The sequence below is a fragment of the Myotis myotis genome, unplaced genomic scaffold, assembly GCF_014108235.1.
Source record: "Myotis myotis isolate mMyoMyo1 unplaced genomic scaffold, mMyoMyo1.p scaffold_m19_p_2, whole genome shotgun sequence".
Lineage (NCBI taxonomy): Eukaryota > Metazoa > Chordata > Mammalia > Chiroptera > Vespertilionidae > Myotis > Myotis myotis.
In genome coordinates, this window is record NW_023416324.1 from 157,143,058 (window position 1) to 157,163,881 (window position 20,824).

Consider the following 20,824-nt stretch of genomic DNA (forward strand, 5'->3'; position numbering starts at 1 on the left):
GGGCGTGCAGGAGGCAGCCAATCAATGATTCTCTCTCATCATTGATGTTTCTATCTCTCTATCCCCTTCCCTTCCTCTCTGAAATCAATAAAAATATATTAAAAATACAAACAAACAAACAAAAAACTTGCTCTCAAAGTTCTCATTTCTACTAAGAAGAAAACGACGCCTGGCACCTTAAAGTGCTTTCTCTCTTGGAAGGAGCTGCATTTAAACAGAAATCAAAACTTTACTCAATAATACATAACATATACTGTAGATGCAACATAAGTCCACCTGACTATGTGTAAAGTACCATGCTAGGTGTAGGGCAGGAACCAGTGCTACAAAGAGAACTAAGCCATGGTCCTTTCAAGGGAGATTGAAGGCAAGACACAAATGTCCATGTTTTATAACTGAACCTGAAGATGCCATGGTGGATGAGGTGGGATGGGAACTAGGCGACTCAGAGGGAGAACTAACGATGAATATAAATAAGGTCAGGTATCAGCAGAGCACCTGCCAGTGTCCCAAAATGCCCCCATCTGACTAGCTTCACCTACAGGTACAGCCCTGGCGATAATTTTTGGGAGGACGGACAGCCTAGAGCAGCGATTCTTAATCTGTGGGTTGCGACCCCTTTGAGGGTCGAATGACCCTTTCACAGGGGTCATCTAAGACCATCGGAAAGCACGTATATAATTACATATTGTTTTTGTGATTAATCACTATGCTTTAATTATGTTCAATTTGTAACAATGAAATTGGGGGTCACCACAACATGAGGAACTGTATTAAAGGGTCGCGGCATTAGGAAAGTTGAGAACTACTGGCCTAGAGTAAAGGATCAGCATGGCAGAGATGCCTTCTGGATGCCCCCAATGTCCAGTGTCCCAAATGGGGCCTGGCGTGCCGCCCTGAGACCTTCAATGGTTAGAAGATACACCAGTCAGGAGGCCAGAGGGGCCTGACTTTTGGGAAACTGATGCCATCAGGTGACATTTGGCAGAGTTGGATTATGAGTACTTTAATCAAAAGTGAATAAAAGTAACTCTTTGTTTTTAAAATGTTGAAATCTGATTCTATTTAAAAATTTCAGCCCTGGCTGGTGTCAATCAGTGGTTAGAGCATGGGCCCTGTGCACACAGAGGGCGTTGGGAGGGCGGTTGATTCCCGGTCAAGGGCACATACCTGGGTTGCTGTTCGATACCCGGCCCTGGTCGGGAATCATGCAGGAGTTGTGCAGGAGGCAACCAATCAATGTGTTTCTCTCACATCCATATTTCTCTCTCTCTCTCTCTCTCTCTCTCTCTCTCTCTCTCTCTCTCTCTCTCTCTCTGTTTTTCACCCCTGCCTGCCTCTCTCCCACTCTCTCTAAAAAAGCAATGGAAAAAATATCCTTGGGTGAGGATTAACAACAACAACAAAAAATTCAATTCCATTACAATCCTTGCCCAATGGGAACTAGGTATTAATAGAGCCCCTATACATCCATGACTCGTGCTTAAATGAATCACATATACTTGTAGGTCATTTGCCTTCACTGCTGAGAAGTGTGGGGTAGTGGGCAGCAGACAGGTGCAGGTGGGGGCTCCTGGAACTTTATGCAGAGATTTGGGTCTTCGCCAGGGACTGCTCATGGACCAGGAAGCCCATGGGCAGCTGGCTCAGTCAATTTCCTGATGCTCAGCACTCTTTCCCCCTTTTCTTTCTTTGTCCTTCAGAAAGATATTACAGTGAAATCAAATAGAAATGGTATTTATATAAAAGGCAATGGAGAAAATAAATCAAGTTTAGTCGCAAAGTGAATTGCTATGGGGGATGTGCGGAGTTGCTGCTGGGGAGGACATGCTCTCCTCTAGGGCTTGAGGAAGTGGGAGAGGGGCTGTGATTTTCAGAAATGTCTAGGCCTTAGACTCTAGGGGAGCAGTAGAAGATTAATAATAATAACTAAAATTTACTGAGCTCTTACTATGGGGCAGGAGTGGTTGAAAACTCTTGCCATGCATTAACTCCTTTGAAACTCAAAACAGTTCTGAGTGGATATTATCATCACCTCATTTTACGTAAGGGAACTAAGGCTCAGAGAGGTCAAATGAGGTTCAGGGTCAGCTAGGAAGGGGCTGAGTCAGAATTCAAACCCTCCTCTGTCATGTTCTGAAGCTCATTTTCTTAAGCAAGAAACCAGGAAAGAGCTGTTCACTTCCTAGTATTTTCTTTTGAAAATATTTCAATCAAAGTAATAATATATGCACATAATTTAAAAGTAACATTTCCCTGTCCCATCCCTGCCCATCCCTAAGGCTATTTCTCTGAAGCACCCACTTAAAAGTTTACCTTCAGAGAAAAACTCCTACTCTGCCAGCAATCAGTCAACCAGGTCTTTTTGCCCTGATAATCGACAGACAGGCTCCTGCCACCCAGGGTCACCCTATTCATTGCAACAGGCCTGCCCTATGCTCTCACAGCCAGATTCTCTGTCCCTACAAGCTGAAAACCAGCTAACAGGACAGTTGGTTCTAGGGACCTCCCTCAGTGCCCTATGTAGGTATCCTGTACCCTCTGGAAATAATATCTCACTTTTACCATCTACCAGAGACAAATGAGTCTAATTATGGGAGATTCAGGGTGGGAGACACTTGAGGCAGCTGTAATCACTCAAAGGACACCTTGGGTGTTGTCATCTGTCTTTGAGCCAGCCTGTCTTCCAACCAGAGTGAGAGTGAGGTGGGTGAACGGCAGCAGGATACCTTGACACAGACTTCTTTGCAGGGATTTGGGAAGAAAACTGATATTTAAAAGTAAATTTAAAACCAAGCCAAGAAATGGGAGAAACAGTAGGTGAATTCCACATGATTTGGAGAGAACAAAATGAGACAGTCCAAAGAGTTGAAAAAGTGACCCCCCACTCCCAAATGTAAAGAAATAATAAGGGTCCTGGCTGTGAGAGTTATGTATCAACAGAGGTCTTCCTGATTTCAAGATTCTTTTCAGGAATCACCTCATTAATTCCTTCTTCATATATGTCCATTTTGTTGGTGACAGACAGACTACCCCAAGAAGATGTGGATACCAACCTTGCATCCCAAAACAAGAACAATCCAGACATCAGAGTACTGGGAAGCGCAGAAGTGTGTGCTGGTCAGCGAGCAGGCCACTTCTCTCCCTGTCACCTAGGAGGGACACAGAGTCAGTACTGAGGGCACCCACAATTACCAGGAACACACAGCAGATCCCTGTGAAGGTCCTGGAGTGTGAACTCCTGTACAGCCTCTATTTTCCCCCTTAATGTGTAAAAGCTATAAAATTTAGTTGACCCCATTAAATAAATGAGAGTGACTATTAATTGGAGGAAAAGACAATAAAGTTGGATGTTTGGTGGCAGCAGGGCTTACCCTCTGTTGTGTGCTTTGCTACCATAATGATTCGCATTAGTGCACCAGCAGAATGATAAATTCCTACTATTTGTTAACAGTTGAAACCTTAAATATTAAATCTGCAATGTCAAGGTTCCACTGTATTCCCCAGCCCCTGTGAGTCTGGGAACATAGGATTTCCTATTAATTGAATACTATGTACCAGGTACAATTGAGTTCTTTACCTGCACGCTTTTACTTACTTATCACCAAAGCCCTAAGAAACAGATAGTAGTATTATCTCCATTTTACTTATGAGGAAAATAGAGACTTAGAGAGGTTAAATGACTTTCCCAAGGTCACCTGGCTAGAAAGTAGTAGAGCTAGGATTTGAACCAGGGTTGACTGACTCCGAAGACAACCTCAGGTTCCTACTTTTACTTCCCAACAATTAGGGGAAGGCAACTTCCTGTTGCTCCGAGCTCTCATTATTGATAATGTGGAAGCAGAGATAACTACCAGGCAGATTCCAGTGTGTTGACACCTTAGTGGATGCAGGTGGAGGACACCTGGGGCAGGAGGGGCAGCGGGAGTGGGAGCACACCTTGCAGACAAGGGGCAAGGCATTCACAGCAGCCACAGCGCCTCACTCTCCCTCCTCTTTGTGTCACTTATCTTCTTGTTGGGAGCATGCCACACAGTGAGTGCTCCTGGGAGAACGACCCCTGTGTGCCCACAGAAGCCAGTCCCCCCAGGTCAGGAAGTGAATTCTCCAGGAATTGGGCCCCTCACCGTCATACTGACACCGAGAATCTGGAGGCATTGGATGGGGTCAGTCAATACCCACGTCAGGAGCAGGATCACATCAGCTATCACCAGGGCTGCCACCAGCCCCAGTAGCTGCAGGTCTTTGATGATCTGAAAAGAGTCAAGGTCATAATTTTCCTTAGCTCACCGGTTACACCAGGGCTAGAGTGTCCTACATGCTCTGAGCTATAAACTCCAGGGTTAGTTCTCCCCAAAAGCTTCACATCCAGCCATCAAAGGTGAAACAGATACTAAATATTTACAATGATTTCTGTGTCCATATCATCATCACCATTAAACATTTTCATTTGTTTATATTTCCCATATTCTGACTTTTTCCACAAAAGATTCAAGGGTTCTATACAGTAAATACTCCATTATTTCTAGATATGTGTATATGAGCAGATAGAGAGATGTGGGAGTTTTCACATAAAACTATTAAAACCATTAACCTGGTGGGTGGGATTGAGAGCTGAGGGGTTGCTAACTCTTTATACTTACATGAATCAATTGACTTCATACACAAAAAAGCCTTACTTTTGTGACTACAAAAATAAAATTAAGAAAACACATATCTTGCAACAGGATAAAAAACTGAAACACATTAAAAAAAAGAGATAATGAAAAAGAATTATGATAAAACCTCAGGTGAGTAGCATACATAACATTCGTGAATTGGGGCATAAATGTGGGACTGAGTTTTTGTCAACCAATGGAAAGAAGAAAGCACAACCAGTTACATGACTCCTGGTGTTTGTAAGATAAAAGCAATCGGTTGCTTAATCAAACTGCTCAAAACCAGTGATTCAGAGTAAATCTTTAAAGCAACCAGTAAACAAAGATACATTATCTATAGAGAAACAAAGATAAGGAAGACCAGATACCTCATCAGGTAGAAGGCCAAGTGAGAAGACAGTGGAGAAAAAACTTGAAAGTACTAAGAGTAAAAAGTAAAACCTCAACCTAGAATTCTACATCCAACAGAAAATATCTTTCTGAAACAAAGGTGGAATAAAGACTTTTTCAGATAAACAAAAGCTGAAAAAATTCAGCAGTAGCACACTTGCATGAGAATGTTAGAGATCCTTCAGAAAAAAGGAAAATAATATCAAAAGGATACTTGTACAAGGAGAGTAAGATCTCTGGAAATGTTAATTTAATGGAAAAATATGTGATTGATTTTTATTTTTAAATATATCTTTAAAATATAACCAATTTTAGCCCAGCCATTGTGGCTCAATGGTTGAGTGTCACCATGAACCAGGAGGTCATGGTATGATTCCTGGTCAGGGCACATGCTGGGTTATGGGTTCCTCCCCAGTAGAGAGCATGCAGGAGGCAGCCAATCAATGATTCTCTCTCATCATCAATGTTTCTATCTCTCTTTCCCTCTCCCTTCCTCTCTGAAATCAATACAAAAAAATATTTTTAAAAAATAAGTTCTTTCTCCTCCATCAGATATTTGATTTTTAAAAAGATAACTAATTTTAAACAAACAAACAAACAAAAATAACATGCAAAAGTAAAAACAATAGAACAAAGATTGAGAAGGGGATAAATAGAAGCACACTATTGTAAAGTACTTATACGAGGTGAATGCCAATTATACATAAACTCTTCCAGAGACTGAAGAGGAGGGAATACTTTCCAATTCATCCTAGAAGGCTGACATTATCCTGATACCAACGGCAGAGGAAGATCTTACAAGAAAAGAAAATTATAGAGCAATCCCTTATGAACAGTAATTCACATTATAAACAAAATAAATCCAACAATATAAGAAGAGGATAATACATCATGACCAAGTGGAGTTTGTCTGGAATGCAAGGTTGGTTTGTGATTCTAAAATCATTTATTGTAACCCAACATATGAACAACTAAAAAAACAAAAACATGTAATCATGTCAACAAACCTTGAAAAAGCATTTTACAAAGCCCAACATCAATTCTTTATTTATTTTTTTAAATATATTTTTATTGATTTCAGAGAGGAAGGGAGAGAAAGAGAGAAATAGAAACATCAATGATGAGAGGGAATCATTGATTGGCTGCCTCCTGCACGCCCCCTATTGGGGACCGAGCCCATAACCCTGGCATGTGCCCTTGACAGGAATTAAATCCAGGACCCCTGAGTCCACAGGCCGACACTCTATTCACTGAGCCAAATCAGCCAAGGCCCAACATTAATTCTTTATAAAAATTCTCAGAAAAATAGGAATAGAGGGGCTTCCCCAATTAAATAAAAGGTATCTACAATGAAATGACAGCTAACATCTTACTTAGCTTTGAAAGACTGAATGCTTTCCCCGTAAAATAAAGAACAACTCAAGAATGTCTGCTCTCAGCACTTCTATTAAACATTGTACTATTGTTTTTAGCAAGTGCCATCATACAAGAGGTTGGACAGAAATTGTCTTTATTCACATATGATATGATAATCCATGTAGAAAATTTGATGGATTCTATTTAAAAAGCTACTAGAATTCTTGCTTGGGGGGTCAATTGGGGATAAAGAAGACAATTGTAAAACTTTAGACAATAAAAAAATAAAATAAATAAATAAAAAAGCTACTAGAATTAATAAGTAGGTTAGTAAGATTTGCAGCAAACAAGGTCAGTGTACAAAAATAAATCATACTTCTATATATTAGCAAGACAAAATTGGAAAGTGAAATAAAAAACAATAACATGTATAGTAGCACAAAAATATAAAATACTTAGTTATAAATCTAATAAAGGTGTAAAAGACTTCCACTAAAAAATACAAAAAAAAAATGCTGAAATAAATTAAAGAAGACCTAAATAAATGGAGAAATATACTCTGTTCATGGGTTAAAAGACACAACATTGTTAAGAAGTCAATGCTCTACAATTTGATCTATAAATTCAAAACAATCTCAATCAAAATTTCCATAGGATTTTTGTAGAAATTTGCAAACTGATTCAAAAACCCAAATGACAATTGAAAGGCTCTAGAATAGCAAAAACAACATTGAAAGAGAAGAACACAGTTGGAGAGCTAACAATCCCTAATTCAAGATTTAATATAAAGTTACAGTAATCAAGGTAATATGGTATTTGTGTTAAAATAAACTACATCCATGACACACAGTAGAATTCAGAAATAGATCAAGATATCTATCGACAAATGATTTTCAACAAAGGTAATTCAATGAAGAAAGGACAGTCTTTTCAACAATTGTTGCTGGAACAATTGGATATCCATATGTAAAAAAATGAACTTTGATCCATGTAGCACACCAAAAAATGATGATAGGCCTAATTGTAAAAATGAAAACTCTTAAAACTACAAGTAAACACAGGAGAAAACCTTTTGGGGCCTTGAGTCAGGCAAAAGTGTTTTTAGATTTGATACCAAAAACATAATGCATAAAAAAAATTAGGTAAATTGAATCAAAATTAGAAACTTCTTCTTTTTGAAAGACACTCTTCAGCAAATAAAAAGAAAAGCCACAAATTGGAAGAAAATACTTGCAAATCATGTATCTGATAAAGGACTTATATCCTGAATTAAGAAAAAAAAAGAACTCTCAAAACTCAGTAATAAGAAAACAAAATACTAAATTTAAAAATGTGTGAGAAATGAGCAGATACTTCACCAAAGAAGATATACTATTACAGGGTGGGGAAAAGTAGGCTTACAGTTTTATGTGAAACAATTTCTTCGTGTATTTTTTATTAATTATTGTATTATTTTCCATATAAACAACTGTAAACCTACTTTTGTCCCGATCCTGTGTATATGTGAAAAGATGCTCAACATTGCATTAGGGAAATGCAAATTAAGTCACAACGAGATACTATTACACACACTAATTACAATGGCTAAAATAAAAAAGACCAACCAAGTCAAATGTTGCAGAGGATGTGGAGGAAAGGGACTCTAAAACTCTGCTGGTGAGAATGTAATATGGTACAATCACTTTGGAAAACAGTCAGGCAATTTCTTAAAAAGTTAAACATACACTTACCACATGATCCAACTATTCTACACATGGGTGTTTTCTTTTTAAGATGTCCCCCCCCCCCCTGCTTTTAAAAATATATATTTTTATTCATTTCAGAGAGGAAGGGAGAGGGAGAGAGAGCTAGAAACATCAATGATGAGAGAGAATCATTGATCGGCTGCCTCCTGCATGCCCCCTACTGGGGATTGAGCCCGCAACCTAGGCACATGCCCTTGACCGGAATCCAACCCCGGACCCTACAGGCCGTCAGCCGAAGCTCTATCCACTAAGCAAAACCAGCTAGGGCTACTCTTGGGTTTTTATCTAAGAGAAATGAAAGGATATGTTTACATAGAGACTTGTACATGAATATTCATAGCTTTATTTTTGATAGCCACAAACTGGAAACAAACCCAAACATCCACCAATCAGTGAATGGAGAAACAAACTGAAATGCATCTACACGTTGGAATACTACCCTACAGCAACAAGGAAAGAACCACTGAAGCACACCACAACATGGATGAGTTTCAAATAACTATGCCAAGTGTAAGAAGATGGGGGAAAAAAGTACATACTGTATGATTCCATTTATGTAAAATTCTGGGACATGCAAAGTCATCTATAGTGACAGGAAGCAGATCAATAGTTGCCTAGGGACAGGGACAGGCGATAAAGGATTGGACAGAAAAGGGAGATAAAGGTGTATAAGAAAGTTTTTGTGGCTTATACACCATGTTTAATGAATATACATATGCCAAAACTTATGAAATCATACACTTTGAATATGTGCAATTCATTGCATGTCAACTATACCTCAATAAAGCTATTTAAAAAAAAAAAAAAAATCAATATTCTAGAGCAGCGGTTCTCAACCTGTGGGTCACGACCATTGGAAAACACATATAGCATATAAGATATTTACATTACGATTCATAAAGTAGCAAAATTACAGTTATGAAGTAGCAATGAAAATAATTTTATGGTTGGGGGTCACCACAACATGAGGAACTGTATTAAAGGGTCGCGGCATTAGGAAGGTTGAGAACCACTGTGAGGGATGGATATATTTCTTGTCCATGTTTAGGCAATGTTTTTCATATGTATGGGTACTTACAGCTGAGCTTTTGATAAATATTCACCATTATTCAATAATTAAAAAAGAAAAATAAAAAGCATCATTCCACAAAAGTAAAATCCCACTGAGAGATATACTGGGACTGGGCAGAGCCTATAGACAGAGTTTGATGATCAGGCTTTGAGATTTTGGCAGCTCTATCAGGGAACCTGATAAAATGAGGGGATGTGGTTAGGATGACATCTGATAACAGAGACATGTAGGTGATCTGCTGCCACATAGCTTCTATCTGCTGAATGGGTGTCTTCTCCTCTGCTCTCTGTTCTAGGTCCATCCTTCTTAGTGCAGAGAGTGGCCTCCTACATGGAAAAGAACTGGGCTCCACTGAGGGAAATAACCGCTTACACTTGCTAGAGCTTCTCTGTACTCATTCTCCCTCCCTCCACTGTCAACTCACACCTGTGTCGAGCAATGCTCTCTCTGGTCACCTCACGCTGGTGCCTCATCTTGGCCAGCTCACATCCCCAGAGCAGTACCAGGGCCCTGGGTGCATATGAAGCAGAACCTATGTTCAAAGACCTCTCTCTCCAATAGCAGTAACACACAGCCTTCCAGGCTTGGGGACTTGGGGGGTCACAGGACTCCAAGGTTTGAAGTGAGGAGTAGGAACTTCAGATTATTGTAAAAGGGCCAGACCAGTAATCTGGCAAAGCTGCTCTAGCTTTTAATCAATAGTGAAGCTGCCATCTGCAGTCAAGCACTGTGTACTTGTTGCTACTCACCACTCTCTTGTCCGGGACCCTCTGGGTAAACACCTTGTAGAGTCGCCAGCTCTTCCCCAGAATGGGTCCAAACACAAGGGAGGTCCCAATGCACAGCATGGACAGTCTTACCTACAGGTGGAAAGGGGCAGGAGCAAAGAGGCATGAGAGAACCCATTGTCATTCTCCACACATTCTGGTCCGCAAAGCCTCAGTCCACAGAGGGCATGGGACAGAAGGGGGGCCTCACTGGCTCAGCATTCCAGGGATTGCCTCTGATAGCGCCCACATCAAAGACACAGATAACCACCACCTACAGGAGTAAGCCGATTAAAAGCCTATCAAAACTTGGGCATTATATTTAAAACAAAAATTAAGACTTCACCTACCTGAATGAGAGTTTCCATGGAGCTTCCCACTGGAGCATCTTGACCTTGAATCCCAAAGAGGTAAGCGCTACTGTAAGTCAGACAACTGCCCAATAAGGTCACAATGTTCAGGTTGGGACTGGACATCTTCACAATCCTGGAGGGAGTCAGGGTAAAAGACAGTCACGACCCCTTCCCTGGGGGAGGACACAGCTTCCTCACCGGCAACATCTCCAATGCAGCTTCGGAGGGAGGGGCCAAGGGCAAGAAACCACTTGATAGCCCTCTAAAATATTGTTATAATTTATTTATTTTAAAAGAGAACTAAATTCTGGCACTTCTTGCTTGTATAACTCCAAGTCTTTTAAGAGAAGGCCAACTTCTAAAAGAGTTAGGAGTTTTCCATGAAGTTTATGGTTGCTAAGAGACCGTTGCATGCAGCCTAGTGAACAATCTAGCAGGTAGATACCTAAAGAGATACAGTTGAAAACCTTTAGAAATGAGCTGTAAAGTAAACTGCTATTTGGGAAAAAGCCTTGGGATTTTTTTTTCATACGCTATTACTTTATTTGATAAATAAACAGTTTTCCTGTCCCTACCTGACCAAGAGGGAATGAGGAAGCTGGGATTGAAAGCAGGAAATATGGCAAGGGTCCTTTCTCGAGGGGTTTTCAATACGGTGACAGAGCAATTCAAAGATTAGAGGGAGGGCTCAGACAAAGCCTGGACTCAACAGAGGCTCGGGACAAGGTAGAAATGTGTGAATTGGTTAAGCTTAAGGAAACGCCAGGCTTAAGCTGTTTTTGTTTGTTTGTTTTTGTTATCGATAACAAGAAGTAAAAGTAACTAGTAACAATTAAGGAGGATGTATAGTTATATTTAAGAATTTTAGTCTACATAGTATATTTTACATAAATGCAATATTTATACTGAATCATATGATAATTACACTTAGTTATATTTTTTATTTTTTATAACATTTGAGGAGGAAAGCATTGTTATCTATATACCTGGATTACCTGGCTGACAATCTTAAAGTCCAGAGCCAAGGCAAAGCCACCTGCTTAGCGCAGCCTATTTTAACAGCAGCAAAATATCTAGGAGGCATTAAACAGACAGGTTGCTAGTGCTGGATTTGCAAACATCATAACCACCAGTGGCTCAGTTCCATTGCTCTGTGGCTGGTAGCATGGTTACGTCCACACATGTAGGAACACCAAAGCACTGCCCCAGGACGCAGGCCCCAAGTATGGTCACCATCAGCCAGAGTCCAGTTGAACTTTCCCTTGTCTTGGAGTAAAATCCTTGATTTCCACCCCCCCCCCCCGCCCTTTAAAAATAAAAACAACTTTCATGTATTCCCCTTATGAAACAGGGATAATAATACCCCTTCCCCTCAGAGCTGTGAGGAGTCAATGAGGCAATATAGCCAAATGTGTGGCATAGGACCTGGCATGTAGTAAGCATGCTGCCAACATCAGCTGATGATATTATTATTCTCAACACCTTCCAGGCTTCAGAAACCTCGGAATCACATTTCCATCTCCTGTTTGTTTATCATCTACTAGTGGCCTGGTGCATGAAATTGTGTACATTGAAAGGAAATTAATTAGAAGAAATATTTTAATATCGCTATTCACCCTTTCTCTATAATAGAAGTGTCAGAGATGAAAAAAATTAGTAAAATGTATATGAAAATAATATATAGATTAATAAATAAACAATAACAACATGATATAACAACAAAGACATGATATAAAACAACAAAAAACATGATATAAAAACAACAAAAAACATGATATAAAAACAACATTGATAAAAACAATGACTGATAAATTGATTAGAATTACTCTAACACTGAGGCCAGTGTCAGACGGGGACAAATCAATTCTTGGAATCAGAACAACCTCTCCTCCACAGATCTTGTTAATACTTCAGGTTCAATTATGTTAGGTCGAAATCTTTTGATAATAAATCTACTACCATTACAAAGACTCCATTTACTATTAAGATTTCTCAGTAGCATGATGATTGCACCTACTTTCAATTCTAATTTATGACATGGTATTCCCAAAGGAGTAATACTTTTAAGAAATTCGATGAGAAAATTTTCCTTTTCAGCATCACCCATTGAATCTAGTATTATTGTCGATTACACTGTCATCTCTGAGTCTTAATGTGGGAAAAGAATAGGATACGTCATTGCTTGTAATGTAGGAAACAGGATACGGATTTGTTTCATTTTAATGGCATTCGGATTATTGGGATCTGGTTTACAATGAATGAGCAAGTGCCTTTCAAAAGGAGGTCCTCCATCTTAATTTCTGAATATGACGGCAACTTTGGTTACACGGGGAGAATTATATCTACCCTGTGACACCGCCACTTTCTTTCAGCTTCAGAATGTTAACAAAAACAATCAAATTCACGATCAACAATGACAGATTGAAACACACATGTGCGATTGGGGCCAGTGAGAGCTTTATATGTATCGTGCATGCGTGAGGCAACCTAGCCTTTTATAGATATAGAACAAACTTGCTTAATTAGACCTGCTTTCTGATGTAGCTAAACATTTTCCGGCCCAGTGAAGCACCCTGACTTCTCTTTCAGGTAATTGTCAGCAACACAGCAGTAAATATCAACACGAAGCAGATTATTGTAGATCATGCAGGGAGAACAAAGGGTAAAATATTTAACTCTGGCAGTGTTTGACTATATTCTGTGCAGTGAGAAAACCTGAAGTCATTTTCAAGTTGCACCATTTCTTACTTTTTTTCAGTCAGGTCAAGTTTATAAGCGTTCTAAATCTGTTTTCCAGCTAATGAAAATAAAATAGGATTCCACTGAGTCTCCTATCTACCTACTCCAGGGCTTCTGTGAGGATCAAATGAGACGAGGCACCAGAAAATGCTTCACAGACATTTGGTTACAGTGTAAAGTGCTTCCACCTGAGGCTAGTCGTTGCTAGGGAGAGGAAGCCAGGTGTTGCTACTTGATGTCATTACCCGGATGGTTGGACACTTAGCATGTTAACCTTTTATATAGATAGATACCCTATCAATGGCCAATTTATTTCACTTGTTATTTCAAAATCTCTCCGAGTTGTCCCTCCCTCTCCATTCCTGCTACCATGTTTATACAAGATACAATCATGTTAGGATCAACTAGAGGCAGGTGTGACAAATGGAAATCCTGGCTTCATCTCTCACAGCTGTGTGACTCTGGGCAAGTCATTCAACTACTCCTAAGTTCCTGTTTCCTCATGTGTGAAATGAAGATAATATCATCTTTCAGATCCACCCTCCGAGGAAAGCAAAGATCAAATGAAGCGTGTGCAAAAACTCTTTGAAAACTCTAGGGTGATGCAAAAATATTAATTTTTAGATTTTTAGTGTAATCTTTAGCTCTCTGTAACACCAGTTTTCCCCTGTCCCAATACCTCCTGTATATTACTTTCAGCCTGATTTTCTTAAAATACCACATTCATCACTTAACAAGAGCACTACATGTATAAAGAACATTTCCCTATTGTTTGCCTTATGTCTCCTATATCCAAATTGAAGATCTAGCCCTAACATCCTCAGTCACCACATCTTCAAATAGTGGGCTTGCAGAGTGTCAATTCCCTAGTTTCTTTATCTGTTCCCATAAGAAGGGGGAATATGTGGTGAATATTGATTAGCAAAATGAGAACAATGCAAACCAGCAGCTCCACAAAGCATCTGTTAAGAAGAATCATGCATCTGAGAGACCAGTGATGACACTGAGTCAGAGAGGAGAGCACGGCTGACCTGGGACAGGCCATTCAGTGCAGTCAGAAGCTCGGGCAGTGACACTACCACTGGGTGGGCTCCTGCAAGACCAGTAACAGAGGCTATTCTTTCCCGTAGCCACCCACAAGCTCCTGGGCATGAGCAATAAATATCCGATGACCTCCTCATCAGCAACATTCTGGGTTTCACAGCCACGCATCTGTGTTGTCTAGATCGCTGTAGGTAGGTTTCTTTCTGCATTCTTTTCCAGACCCCCCTTTTTTAAAATATATTTTATTGATTTTTTTACAGAGAGGAAGGGAGAGGGATTGCAAGTCAGAAACATCAATGAGAGAAACATCGATCAGCTGCCTCCTGCACACCCCCTACTGGGGATGTGCCCGCAACCAAGGTACATGCCCTTGACTGGAATCGAACCCGGGACCCTTGAGTCTGCAGGCTGACGCTCTATCCACTGAGCCAAACCGGTCAGGGCTCCAGACCCCTTTTATGTGAACCCAGATCTCCTTTCGTGTAATTCAGTACTGCATGAAATACTCATCTATAATTCCCCACCTCCTGATTTAGGTAGGAGGAACTCAATTTTGTCTCTTTGGACAAAATATAAATGGCAAAGTCTTCACATTTCAGAAGTTCATGCAAATTCATTTTTCAAACGGGCATGACCTGGACTTATATATGTATACTTCATAGTAAAACAATTTTACTGGAAACTTGCCTCAGAAAAAAAATGAATGGAAAGTGATTTACCTGTTTGTTTGGCCAAGTTAACACCTGTGAAGACACTGAAACGTGAATCATCTCCAATTCAGCAGGTGAATAATGTATGTCTGGGGAATGTCTTTGCTACTTTGATGGGCATTCAACCGGCAATGTCATTCGTATTTTTCTCTTAAACTAAAAGATGAAACTACATTTGCTGAATATTTTAATCAACCACAAACCCATAATTTCCACAAAGCAAGAAGATTGAAATATTACATACTTAATTATAAAGAGCGAGTCACATCTGGATTACTTGTGTTGCGTTTACAAAGAGAATAAAGGCCAGACTGGGTTACTGGCAGTGAAAAACAAGGTGGGTTTTCTTTTTTAAAGGATTACAAAGTGATCTCATCAATTTTCCTTCATTTATTGATTGGCAATATGAGGCAAGAACTTTCTTGACTTTTTTTATCCTCAAGTAAGTTCTCAATACATAAGAGAAAAAGATCCATCTGCATCTGCAGAATTTGTATGAACCTGGATTATCATCTCAATAGTCTATAACGAATTCAGATGCATAAGTGACAATCCACCAGTTTATAGGTATGATGACTTAAAAATCTTTATCAAATATTGGTTTCTGAACTTGGAGGTTTATTATACTTTGGTCATGCTATTGTTTCTTTTTATATTTTATTGATTTTTTTACAGAGTGGAAGGAAGAGGGATAGAGAATTAGAAACATCAAAGAGAGAGAAACCTCAATCAGCTGCCTCCTGCACACCCCCTACTGGGGATGTGCCCACAACCAAGGTACATGCCCTTGACCGGAATCAAACCTGGGACCCTTCAGTTCGCAGTCCGATGCTCTATCCACTGAGCCAAACCAGATAGGGCTATTGTTTCTTTTTAATGATGGGTAAGCACTGAGTTTGGAAACTGGGCCTGAAAATAGGGTGAAGGCTACTTCTTGCTTTGCTGTGATTATTAGAAAACTTTCCTAAGATGTCACAGGACCATGCTTTCTAAAATGCTACATGAATTGATATAAATAGTATCATTGAGTTTTAAACATATCTATAACTAAATATGGAATGTCTTTTCAAAAGGCATTATACTAAAACAAAGAAGAATAAATTGTGAAGATTTATTGAATTTCTTTTCCAATCCACTGTTTTCTATCTGTGCTACAATAAGATTATAAATATATCTCATCTGGCTATGTTCTAAACAGCTTTACTGTAATGTTGTCTGGTATGTTTCAGCAAATGTGATCATTTTTCTCTCTTGCTTATTTCTCATCTATTAGGTTCTAAATCTGAATCCAACTCAAATTCTGTACACATCAAACTAATATTTCTTTAACCTCTAGCCATTTATATGAAAACTGTGTATCATAAGGGCAACAATGCCTTGCCCTGCTCCTTCCTCTCCTGCCTGGACCACCATTTTAGGAGATTTCATTAACCTTTAAACCTCAAAAGTTCTAAATTCTTTGATCATAATGACTTCACATTATTCCACTTCCAGATACCCAGACCCAGGTCATACCCTGGGTTTTATCATTATTCAGAATGGTACCACTTCAAAAATTTTAACGTCAATATCCTACTCTCTGATCACAATCTACCCAATATTTAACTCCTACTCTTTAAAAAAATTATTTTTCAATTACAGTTGACATTCAATATTATTTTATATTAGTTTCAGGTGTACAGCATAGTGGTTAGACAATTATCACAATTTACAAAGTGATCCTCTGATAATTCAAGTACCCACTGGCACCATACTTAGTTATTATAATATTATTGACTTATTTCCTATGCTATACTTTATATCCCTGTGACTATTTTATATCTACCAATCTGTACTTTTTAATCCCTTCACCTTTTTTACACGCCCCCCTCCCCTCTGGCAACCAGCAGCCTGGTCTCTGCATCTATGAGTCTGATTCTGTTTTGTTTGTTCATTTATTTTGTTCTTTAGATTCCACATATAAGTGAAATCATATCAGGGGTCCTCAAACTACAGCCCGCGGGCCACATGCAAATACAAATATTGTATTTGTTCCCGTTTTGTTTTTTTACTTCAAAATAAGATATGTGCAGTGTGCATAGGAATTTGTTCATAGTTTTTTTTAAAACTATAGTCCGGCCCTCCAACAGTCTGAGGGACAGTGAACTGGCCCCCTGTTTAAAAAGTTTGTGGACCCCTGAATCATATGGTATTTGTATTTCTCTGACTTATTTCACTTAATATAATACCCTCTAGCTCCATCCATGTTTTTGCAAAAGGTAAAATTTCATTCTTTTTTATGACCAAGTAATATTTCATTGTACATTGTATATGTACACAATTTTTTTATCCACTCAACTATTGATGGAATTTGGGTGCTTCCATATCTTGGCTATCCTATCTAATAAAAGAGAAACATGGTAATTGGCGTACAACCGCTACTCTTCCCATTGGCTAATCAGGGCAATATGCAAATTAACTGCCAGCCAAGATGGCGGCCAGCAGCCAGGCAGCTTGAAACTAACATGAGGCTTGCTTGCTTCAGTGACAGAGGACTCCAATGTTCGCCGCCTGCCTTGCCCGCCTCTGAGCTTGCAGTTTAAGAAACATTGTAACAACTATAGAAGCTAAACAAAACCCCAGAAACTTGCTTTCAGCGAGCCCGGGATCTCAGAGCTGGAGTTGATACAGAGTTTCGATTATAGAACCGAAACAAACCAGATACCTTCTTTCAGCAGCAGAGGCCTCAGAGCTGGAGCCAGAGCTAAAGCTGGCCAGAATAAAAGAATAAAAGGAGCAGTTGGGAGCTTCAGTTGGCCTGAAAACAGCCCTCAGCCCCTCACCCAGACTGGCCAGGCACCCCAGGGGGGACCCCCACCCTGAAGGGTGTGTGACCAGCTGCAAACAGCCATCATCCCCAGACCCAGGCTGGCCAGGCACCCCAGTGGGGACCCCCACCCTGATCCAGGACACCCTTCAGGGCAAACCAGCCGGCCCCCACAGGTGCACCAGGCCTCTATCCTATATAGTAAAAGGGTAATATGCCTCCCAGCACCAGGATCAGTGTGACAGGGGGCAGCGCCCAAACCCCTGATTGCCCTGCGGCTCTGTGTGTGACAGGGGGTGGGGCCACAACCTCCCTATCTGCCCTGCTCTGTTCGTGACAGGGGAAGGCGCCCCAACCTCCTGATCAGCCCTGCTCTGTGCCTGATAGGGGGGAGCTCCCCAAGCCCCTGATCGCCCTGCGGCTCTGTGTGTGACAGGGTGCGGCGCCTCAACCCCCCCGCCCCCACGGGCCCTGCTCTGTGTGTGATGGGGTAGAGCCATAACCTCCCCATCGGCCCTGCCCTGAGTGTGACAGTGGCGGCGCCCCGACCCCCTGATCAGCCCTGCTCTGTGGCTGATAGAGGGCGGCGCCCCAACCCCCTGATTGCCCTGCCCTGAGTGTGACAGGGGGCGGTGCCCCAACTCCCCTATCGGCCCTACTCTTTGAGTGACAGGGGGGAGCTCCTCAACCCCCTGATCGGCCCTGCTCTGTGCATGACGAGGGGAGCTCCCCAACCCCCGGATTGACCCTGCTCTGTGCGTGACAGGGTACAGAGCCCCAACCCCCCTGATGGGCCCTGCTCCTGTGCGTGACGGGGGCAGCACCCCAACCCCCTGATCGGCCCTGCCTTGAGTGTGACAGGGGGCGGTGCCCCAACCCCCCAATTGGCCCTACCCTGAGCGTGACTGAGGGTAGCATCGCAACCTCCCAATCTGCCCTGCTCTGTGCATGACAGGGGAAGGCGCCCCAACTCCCCAATGAGCCCTGCTCTGAGCCCGACCACGGGCTGCACCTAGGGATTGGGCCTGCCCTCTACCACCCGGGAGCAGGCCTAAGCCAGCAGGTCGTTATCTCCCAAGGTGTCCCAGACTGCGAGAGGGCACAGGCCGGGCTAAGGGACCCCCCTTCCCCCCCCCGAGTACACAAATTTTTGTGCACCAGGCCTCTAGTTATAAATAATGCTGCAATAAACATAGGGGTGCATATATCTTGTTGAATTTTAACTCCTACCCCCTCTCCCCCCATAACCTGTTGCTCTCAAATTCGTCACCAGTTTAGATAATGGCAACTCCATCTTTCTATGTTCTTGGACCAAAAATCTTGGAGTCATCCTTGACTCTTGCTCACCACCATAGCCAATCTGTCATGAAATCCTATTAGTTCCATCCCTGAAATACATCCAGAATCCAACTACTTCTCACCACCTCTGCTGCCACCTCCCTGATCAGTCTTACTTTGCATTTCTTATTTGGATTATTGCAATAGCCTCCTAACTGGTCTCCCTGCCTCTATACTGAACCCTCCCCATGTCTGTTTTCAACACAGCAGCCACAGCGAAGGTGAATCAGATCATGTCACTACTTTGCTCAAAAGCCTGCAATGGCACTACATCTCACTCCGAGGAAAAGCCCGTCTACGAGGCTTACACATTTGGTCCCCATTAGCTCTCTACCTCATTTCCTACTTTGTTCCCTGCCCACTCCACTCGACATAGGCCTCCTTATTGTTCCTGGAAATACCAGGCACTCATACATTTCCAGGCTTTGAAGTGACTATTCCCCATGCCTGGACTCTTTAATTCACACATCTGTATAGTTTATTCCCTCTCTCCCTTCATGTCTTTGTTCAAATGTTACCGTCTCAACTAAAGCTACGATGACAACCCATATAAAGTCACACCCTTTGCCCAGAATTCCAAATCCTTCTGATCCTGCTTTGTTCTCTCCATCCCCATCCCACCTTGGTACTTATTAACTTCTAATTTATTACACAATTTACATATTTATTATTGTTGTTGTTTATTGCTTCTCCCAATTAGAATTTTTCATGATGTACTCCCAGCATTAGAACACTACCTCGAATATCAAAGGCACTCAATTAATACTTGATTAATGAGTGAATGAATCTCCCACCTCCCAGCCCCCTCATTTGCTTACCTCTAACACCCTTTCTCACTGACAGCCTGTAGACCTCCAGTTCCTTGGTTTTTTAGTTTAGTTTTTTTTGTTTTTGTTTTTGTTTTTGTTTTTTTTTTGCTTTTTCACAGTCTATCAACTTCTCTTTCTTTCTCTGCCCAATTTCTAACCTCTGGTTGGTCATCTGAACTGTTCTCTCAACAACACCCAGTTCCCGCTGCAAACAAGCTCTTTTGCTGCATCTATCCCACAAAACTCTCGTCAAAATTAAAATCCATTGTCTGCTTTTACCTCCAGGCAGCTGGGGGAGAAAATTATATAACCTTGCAGATTGCTGTCACCAAAATCAATGGCCTCCAACATCAATCAACCAAGTTCATTGTGCTATCAGTCAATATTTTTGTCTTTTTCTATGAGGCATTTCTTAACATTTTCTTTGTAAGTGACTCATGTCATTGGAGTCAAAGAAATAAGAGCATGTATCTTTCTGGTTGATGCCCAAATCTAGGTTTGGTGCCCTCCTCTATCTCCTTATAACACCCCAGGGTATATGAGCATCAATACAATTGTCATGTTATATTCCCAGCTTTTTATGTTTGTCCCACTAAACAGTTTCTAGTCCTCAAAATCCAGGCTGTTTCTTATTCATCTGTATCTCAGGCTTCAATTCAGCACAGTCTTTGGAAAATGGCAAGCATTCCATAACCATTAATTAGTGAGTAAGTGAATTCATTAATGGCTATGGAAGGCCGATCTTTTCTTCCTTTCTTTATCCTCTTCCCTCACCTCATTTTTCCTTGGCAATGGTCTCTGTTAGATGGCGAATGGCTGTAAAGCAGCAGAGATCCCTGATAGTCAGAGGGAAATTGAAGAGCTGGTATTCAATGCCTCTGTATTAAGACAAGAGGGGTACTGGTAGGAGTTTCAGAGGGATCCCTTTGGTCCCTCCTGGAAGAGCTGAGAACTCCCTCTGAACACAAAAGGGCCAGATATATTTTGGGGGCTCTGAGTTCCGTGGCCTTCCACAGACATTGGGTTTTGACCACTTG

At 41.1% G+C, this 20,824-nt stretch overlaps 1 protein-coding gene across 1 annotated transcript in view; it reads right to left on the minus strand.

Moving 5' to 3' along the window:
• The window catches only part of GPR156 (G protein-coupled receptor 156), a 101,541-nt gene that overhangs the window by 15,000 nt on the left and 65,717 nt on the right, over positions 1-20,824 (minus strand). Inside the window, exons 4-7 of the mRNA XM_036352570.1 lie at positions 10,339-10,474; positions 9,971-10,081; positions 4,128-4,253; positions 3,057-3,152 (exon numbers count right to left, since the gene is read on the minus strand). Of these exons, the coding sequence (XP_036208463.1) occupies positions 3,057-3,152; positions 4,128-4,253; positions 9,971-10,081; positions 10,339-10,474 (469 nt within the window). The remainder of the gene's footprint in view (positions 1-3,056; positions 3,153-4,127; positions 4,254-9,970; positions 10,082-10,338; positions 10,475-20,824) is intronic.